At 43.9% G+C, this 8516-nt stretch overlaps 1 protein-coding gene across 1 annotated transcript; it reads right to left on the minus strand.

Moving 5' to 3' along the window:
• Nucleotides 1-2160: 2160 nt before the first annotated feature.
• LOC147448222 (F-box/kelch-repeat protein At1g67480-like) lies at nt 2161-3480 on the minus strand. Its single transcript, XM_086524523.1, has one exon. The coding sequence runs from the start codon at nt 3478-3480 to the stop codon at nt 2161-2163; it is 1320 nt and encodes a 439-aa protein (XP_086380649.1).
• Between the last annotated feature and the right edge of the window lie 5036 nt (nt 3481-8516).

An 8516-nucleotide genomic window follows, 5' to 3' on the forward strand; every position in this document is an offset into this window, starting at 1 on the left:
ATCTAATGGAGCTTGAAAGACCTTAGGTTTAGCTTCATTAAAGACCTCTAAAGGTTAGTGTATTAAAAGTTCTTAGACCTTAGGCATGCTAGGGCTGAGCTTGAGGTGGGATCTGACCAAAGCTTGAGGTGCTTGCTAACTAAGGCGCTTGAATTGCTTGTCGTGCTAGCTGACTAGAGTGCTTGAGGTGCTTGTCATGCTTTATGACTAATGTGCTTAAGGTGTTTGTCATGCTTGATGATTAAGGTGCTTGAATGCTTAAGGTACTTGGGGGCCAAGAATATGCTTGAGGTACTTGAAGTCATAGAAAGGATTACAAGGGAGGGGGCGAGCCCCAAGAGTAGGGGGTGGGGTGCAATGATATTTCCTTAACCCAAGGGATACCCCTTTGGTCAAAGAGGCAAGTAGGACATATGTCAAGGCCCCAGCTAGGTTGCCCCCATAGTGTGCCTAAAGCCTATTGGATGCCTTTTAGAGAGGTCCAATGATAATTTAGTTGAATGAAATAATTGTTTAAGCTTTATTTAAGTCCTCTCTCCCAAAGGGTAAGGAGGACACTTGTCCTAATGCTTCCTTGTTGCTTTTTTTACACAAAGATTGTGATTTGCGAGCCTTGAGAAGTTCCAATCATCTCCAAGCTAGAGCTAGAAGAGGGGGTCGCCTGAAGCAAGGAGGGGGTGTGCTTGATCATATACCCTCTCTCAGTCACTCACACACACTCTCATTCACATAGTGTGTTGTGCAAGAACACCATCTCCTTCTCCAAGCTTGAGAAGTTGAGAGCCTACACCAATAACTCTTGGTTATGGAATGCAAATCCAACCAAGAGCCATGATTCAATGCTATGCTAGCCATCTTCTTCATCTCCATTACTATGTACTATGCTATGCTAAGCTCTATGAGAGGACACTACTACTTTTCCGTAAGAGTATTTCTTCTTCCTCTTCCCTATCCTCATTCCGTGCTAGCTCTCTCCACCTTCGAAGTTGTTTGAGGTCTTGGGACTGAGGCCCAGGACAAGTTAATGCTTTCATTTAGCTAAGTTACGAGAATAATGGTGGTGCATGAAGCTCTTTATCTTCATTGCACCATCAAGGTTTCAAGAAACACAAAGCTTGTATTGTACCAAGTCTCTCTTTATGGGAGAAACTATACACAAAAGCCTTTTAGAGGGGGGACCGGCTCCACATAAATACGGTCCTCAATTGTCATCAAGTTCTCTAATTCTCTCTCTTGCAAAGTATTGTTCATGCCAAGTTAATTAAATATAATGGTTATGTTACTACCTCTAATCAAGTTCACCCTCTATTTTCACAAAGTATTCTCATAAAAATGTTCACCACAGTTTTCTTAATTCCGCTATTCTCAATGTTCATAGTCCATTTCCATGAGAGAGAGAGAGAGAGAGAGAGAGAGAGAGAGAGAGAGAGAGAGAGAGAGAGAGAGAGAGATGGATTTTGTACAACTGTTATAAGGAAGCTATTAAAACAGAAGAGGCGATTTGAGACAAGATCAGTGGAGGAGGAGGAGGAGGAAGAGGTGAGAGCCTCATGTGTAGGAGTGAGGAGGAGCTATGTCCCCATGTATGTGAGACGTGAGAGGAAAAGGGTGGTGATGAAGGTGGAGCTCCTTAACTGCCTACATGCCTTGGTGTACTTGTTGCCTGCTTCCACTCCTAGCGGCTTGATCAACTTGCGACGTTCACATGATCCGCACGCTATGGAAAGTGCGATCACCACCATGATCCACCTCATGTTCATTGCCCTACTCCATCACAACTCCCATTCAAGCCAAATCTTTGAGCTTGTGCACGTGAACGGTCTTGAGCTTCTACCCTTCTCCTGAATATCCCACCTCCCCCCTTTCATCACCGCGTGCACCACACTCTCTCCTATATATGCCAAGCCAAAGCAAACGGGAGAGAGACATATGCTCATGTGTTGTAGGATGAGGATACTAACAAAAGAAACAATAGCCCAAGATTGATAAATGCCACTTATTGGGCATGTTAAGCCTAGTGAAACTTGGCTCTGCCATTTCCTAACCAATAGATCTATACCTATCAAATGCCTGAACTAAGAGCAAGTTTTCTTAACATGTAGATGCTAGTGAAAAATAGCTTGAGAGCAACTTACAAGTAACCGACAATTTTCAGTACCATTAAAGTACTACACTTACAACAGCAGAAGAACAAGGATCGAAGTTACAAGTAATGACATTGAGGATTTTTGGCGTCAAATAATAAGCATCAATGGACACATTCTCTTGTTTAGAAGGAGAGAAAATTGTTGTCACTAGCACAAGATCAACTGATGGGTCTTCTGCAATTGCTTCTTCCAAAGTCCAAAGTGTGCGAGGGTATTTGTTTGATGGACCTGTCAATATCATTTTCCACCCAACCGCCTCATCGTCAGTATCATTCTTCAGGTTGTCCGATAGTTGGCATTCTGCAACTTGAGAAGAAGATGGGTTGTCTCTTTGAAGCCCTTCATCAAGCACATTCTCTAGCTTGTAAAGGGAAAGATAATCAAAGTCGCATATGCCATGTGACCATCGCATTGGCTCAAGTACTGCTGCAACTAGGCTGCAGCTTAATGTGGCAGTGGTAACTGAATTACAATTCAAAGCTGCTGCAAGCTTCAGGACAGAGTAATGCCTTGGAGAGGAGTCGTATCCCAAGGCCCTAATCTTCTTGGCAATGCGAGTCTCTTCTTGCCAAGTGCCCAAGTTAATATCATAGGAAAATACGACCCTATGATATCCTAAAGCTCCTTTGACGCTCCCTTCAATGAAGATTCTTTCTTGGATTAAGAAGGAAGCATGGATATTGTGCAAAGGTACTGGAATGCTAGCAATGGGCGACCATTTGTCCGGAAGAGAGTCATAAACCTCTGCTTTCTGTAAGTATTCAAAACCTTCTTCATGCTCTATATAGCCGCCGAATACGAATACATACCGACGCTTGTGCGTCACTGCCGCAAATCGAGACATTCTTGGACTTTCCATGGAAGCTCTCTTGTGCCAACGTCCGGTGGCCCTGTCTAAGGCATGGACGGCCGCAGAGCCAGTACGGTCTGTGTTGAAGTCTTTTCCACCGATTACTAGGACCAAGGAACCAAGCCCCACACATTTGTGGCCGCTTTTGAAAATCTGTCGCCCCTCGCGCTCACACAACGTGCTGATGAGGCGCCAATAATTACTAGGTTGATTATTAGTGGTGACGTCAATCTCAAAGCAACGATAGCTAGGGTTGTCAGTGTGTACGTCCTCGCAAGGGAGGCGGCACTTCGGAGCCACCGCCAGGAAGAGTGCGGTGGAGTGGCCTTGCGAGAGCCTGATGGAGCGAAAGGTATCATCAGAGAGGAGGAGGCGCCTCCAGCTTCTATTCATTGCCCACAACAGCCCATCAGGAACATGTATCAAGCATTGCATCGCGAGCTCGTTGGGCAGACCCGGCAACAGCAACGCCCCAGCTTCCATGGTCGTCACTTCTGCTTGAGAGGGTAATACATTTAGGAAATGCTATATATTTTTGGTTAGAGACAAAGTTAAGTGGCATTAATTAATAGAGATTATAGGGGTGATTTTTAAGAGAGTTAGTTGAGTTTTAAAGAGAAGCATGCACATTTTAAAATTGTTATTGTGTTCATGGGAGAATACAAAGTTAAGTGCATCAATGAACTGCAACAAGAAATGCGATGCTTTACTGACCTGCAATATTGTACTTGTGCTTTTCGATTGTGAAATCTATAGGCCAATATTTGAGTCAAGCTACAAAAAAGCATTGTGAATAGTTAAGCATATCGTCTTATAATGAAACCTCACAGATTGTAAGTGCAAATTATACAGTGCACGTCATGCAAAGGTGCCATACAAAAGTATGGTGGAGAGTTGGCACTATGGTCTCTCCAAAAAATTATAAGAAAGGGAAGCCATGCCCTGCTCCATAGCATTTATGTGTTGCGCCAAGCAAACGCATGCGCATGAGAAATTGGATGCAAATAACGAACCTTGTAGTGTTTCGAACTAGAGATGCGCTTGCAATCACAACATCCAGTGTTGTGAATATGTCCTCCTTGCCATACACAAAACACACATTAAGACAAATACAAAAGATTTAGGATATTGATTAAGCTTAAAGAGAAGCAGATGTAACTTTATGTTCTATGTCCTTTGATCAATACTAGATTTTCTCTCTCTCTCTCTCTCTCTCTCTCACACACACACACACACACACACACACACACACACACACACATACACATAAGCTACTTCGGTCATCAATTTTGTCTTCTTGCCTCCATGTTGACTAACCTGCATTATGTATCCTCCTTTCTAATTGTCCATGATAATGGGCGTCTTGAGTTTGGTGTCCCCATGGCAGAAGGCACCATATTTACTCTGTTGCATGCACATCAAATTCACTACCTTGTGCTATCCAGAAACTATAAGTGGAATTAAGGGCGAGAGTCATGCAAGGGCGAACGTACGAGGAGTTGCATACTAAGCTTTACCGATCAACTTTGTTGCCAGAGCTGGTGCTCCCTCCCCCCCTCGGAACAGTTTCTACTACCATACCCTTTTCAGTGTGAAGTGCGGAGAGCATGTTTTTGGTTGCTGCAGCCAATAACGCAAAGATCAGAGGCCACCTGATTTGTTGAGGGAGTTCTGTGAGCTATTTATCTCCGCCTCCATCTAAACTAGCGAAGGAAAAAGCTTTCAAAACACAAACTTGTACTTAATATTGGCAACGTTTTGGAGGTCACCAGTAATTTTCTTGAGGTGAAATTTGTGATAGATTTTGTCTTTGTTTGTTACTCTTAAGAGTTGAAGACGAAAAACTACTTTTCTTTTTCGAGCCGATATAGAATAAGTTCTCAAGGGAGAGTTTTGAAATCGCTGGCTGACATGGGGACTAGCAACCTGACCAAACTCTTGTTTGGGGCTTATGCCCTAATGTCTAGGAGATAAGCAACCACTAACATTCCTTAATGAAAAGGATTTCAAAGGAATGGGTTTGGGTAAGTGCAAAGTATTTATAAAATCACAATTGGATCCCATGCCCTTGCTTACAACTCCTTGATTCAGATCTTTGTGAATATTTGCATCTACTTTGTCCCTATTTGCCTATTTGCGTACAATTTTATTTTTCTAGGCATTCAGAATTCTTATGATTCCTTGCTTACAACTAACGTTTACATGAGACCCACATTCTCAACACAGCTCCCGATGCCAACTTCTCAAGATTCACACCAATTCTTTTTTGCGTTGTTGCCCATGAAGAAGCAAGCCGGGCAAAATCGAAAGTAGTTCCGGAGACCTTGCAAAACCTGGTTATATTTCGCAGATCATCAAGCTGGAAGGTACTTAAGATGCTTCCCGACGTGATGAGCACTCTCAAAGATCAGATATTTCATGCGATCAAGCCATGGAAGAGGTCTGTTCTAGTGCTAGTGAAACAGAAGATATCAGATTTCAATCGATGATCAAGTATCTGGAGTCAAATCACGAAAACTCATTGCCTTTGCGAAATATAATCAAACTCATCAAAATATGACCTTGTAGACCATGGTTATATTTCGCAGATCATCAAGCTGGAGGGTAGATCAGATATTTCCTGTGATCAAGCCATTGTAGAGGTCTGTGCTATTGAAACAGAAGATATTAGATTTCAATCGATGATCAGTTGGCCTAATCTGGAGTCGAATCACCAAAACTCATTGCCTTTGGCTCACCAAGTAAATATAAACGAACTCAGATGAATGCAGACGTAAGGTCTCTCTCTCTCTCTCTCTCTCTCTCTCTCTCTCTCACACACACACACACACACACACACACACACACACACACACACACACACACACACACACACACACACACACAAACCTGCTGCTTCTGGGCATCAACCTGCGAACTGCTTCTGTGGAGAAGTACGAAGTGCTTCTGCGAACTTCTGGGAACCTGCGATGTCTCTGTTTTCTGTCTTCTGGGAACCTGCGACGCAATATAAGTCTACACTGTCTACGTGCGAAGCTGCAGCGACGTTTTTTTATTTATTAATCGGTCATTAGCTTTTTGGTAGTGTGAAAAGCAGCCAGTGAGGAGTCTCGACCACTTGGTGGCTTATGCGATCGGATAGGGAGAAAAGAGCCTTTGGCTCACCAAGAGGCGTAGGCGCAGTTCCGAGATGGATCAATGCTATCGTGTGATGTACGCGCTCCTGCCGGACTCTCAGAGAGCACCCACCTACCTGCGCTGACGGCCCTTGGCACCTTCCAACTGCGCACTCGAGCGGCAATTGCAAATTGTGCACTCACTCGAAGCGCAGCCATGCTGAAGCCTCACCCTGTTGCTACAACAGATTGCTCGATTGAGATAGGATTAATTTTGGCCTCCCACACAGTGTGCATTTACACGCAGCCTGAATTTATTGCTGGAGTGCACGGTTTGCAAATTAGGCAACAGTTCGGAGGTTTCTCTGAAGGTTTGTCTCTGCTTGAGAGAGAGAGAGAGAGAGAGAGAGAGAGAGAGAGAGAGAGAGAGAGAGAGAGAGAGAGAGAGAGAGAGAGAGAGAGAGAGAGAGAGAGAGAGAGAGAGAGAGAGAGAGAGAGAGAGAGAGAGAGAGAGAGAGATTGCAACCCTTTACTGAATGGCAATGGCGATTCAAACTCCGCCCAAAGATGCCCAGATTCTCCTCCTTGAGCTTTGAGTGCCCTCACATCACATCTCCTCTGTTCTCATGTTGGCTACCTTTTACCCCTTGCAACTAGTTCCAAAAAGCACGGGTGGAAATGGTGGTGGTGTTGCTGCCAGCGAGCCGATCGAGACAGAGAGACCTAGAACCTGCAATCTCAAAGTTAGAAGGAAAAAATCAACCGCAAGCCTGGACACATCAGCGCTTGCTCTCTCTCTCTCTCTCTCTCTCTCTCTCTCTCTCTCCACGTTGCCCCCAATAAAGTTGGTGTGAAACGGTTTTCGTATAACGGCGAACTCCTCAATAATTAGCTCCTTAATCTTCGCATTCACTATCCCAGTCATGGGCCCTAATCTAAGGCTTAAGCTCACCTATCCCTTACTCTAAACGACACCTCTTGCCTACATCTATATGACTGACATATTTTATAACGGTAGAGTCCCCTTTACAAGTGTCAATGTCTTCGGAATGAAGGCTAAATTCCAAAAGTGAGAGAAGCTCCTATGCATGCGATAAAGAGGGAGATCGAAAGCGAGAGCTTTGGCGGCCGACTGTACTTTATTAGTTCAGTTACTGTACAAGTTTCTTTTTCATCAATATATGAAGTCTCTATGCACACTTTAGGATTATTTCCATTGAAGCTTGTTAGTTTAGGGTCTTGTCTCTCTGTGTGTTTGTTTGTTCCTACAATTTCACATGGTATTAGAGCACCAGTAGAGCCTAGGAACCTAACTTAGCCGTCCTCACATCTTAGTTATTGGTAGCACATAAAGCCCCTCCCTGTTCTGTTCCAAGCACTTGAAGGTTCACTCTTCATGTCAAGGAATCCGGAGTCTTGCACGATGGCCGAGTCATCTTCCATGTCCTCCACTGCCACATACAAGCCTCACTACGTCATTGACAAACTCAACGGCAGGAATCACCCAGTCTCTAAGATATGGATGGAGGTTTATCTCACACAAGTTCAGCTCTTGGTACATCACATCAGGCGTTGAAGCTCAACCTGACAAACCCAAAGACACCCTATCGGTATCTCTGATGTTTACAATTCTTGACAAAGAAGAAACAATAGTACCAAGATGGAGCTTATTCTCCACTACCAAGATCCGCAAGTCCAAATGGTAAAGAAACTCACCATCGCCATTTGGAAGTTCTTTGAAAGAACTACGAGCATACCAACCTCGTCTACCAAGTTTCCTTGATCAAGAAACTCGTAAACACCACTATGCACAAAGGTCAATCCTCATCCAAGTTCTTAGAAACTTGACAAAGACTTGATCTAGATGAAGTACTCATATCAGAACTAGCCATCCCTCAAGAGCTACAATCCATGCTCTCATTGGCCTCCCTTCTCGCAGCATGGAGAGCCTTCATCACCACACAAGCCACAACAAAAAATATGCAGCTACAAAACCTAGTAGCAAAGATTCAATAGGAGGAAACCCTTTGCAACCACACCAACAACTCAGCATGGCCAAATCTCATAAACCTAACCTCAGCAAGAAGTATAACCACTTTGGCTCTCCTCATCAACACCACAACCATGGCAAGAAGCATCATTCAAGCCCCAAGCAATGCACAAATTGCCATCGATTTGGTCATGTCGCTAAGGATTGTCAACAACCATGAGAACAAGGTAATTCTATTTTTTCCCTCCTCCTGCATATTCTCATTTTTATCCCTTATACCCTGAAGGGGAGACTAGGCCCCTACCCTCGCCTCTTCCCATGGCCAAGCTCATTATGTTGACATCTCTACGTATGATAATAACCCTTCTTATCATATGCAAGTATATGCCGCTACTATCCATACTTCATCTCCT

Source organism: Adiantum capillus-veneris, chromosome 11 (genome assembly GCF_014529385.1).
Source record: "Adiantum capillus-veneris isolate H3 chromosome 11, ASM1452938v2, whole genome shotgun sequence".
NCBI lineage: Eukaryota > Viridiplantae > Streptophyta > Polypodiopsida > Polypodiales > Pteridaceae > Adiantum > Adiantum capillus-veneris.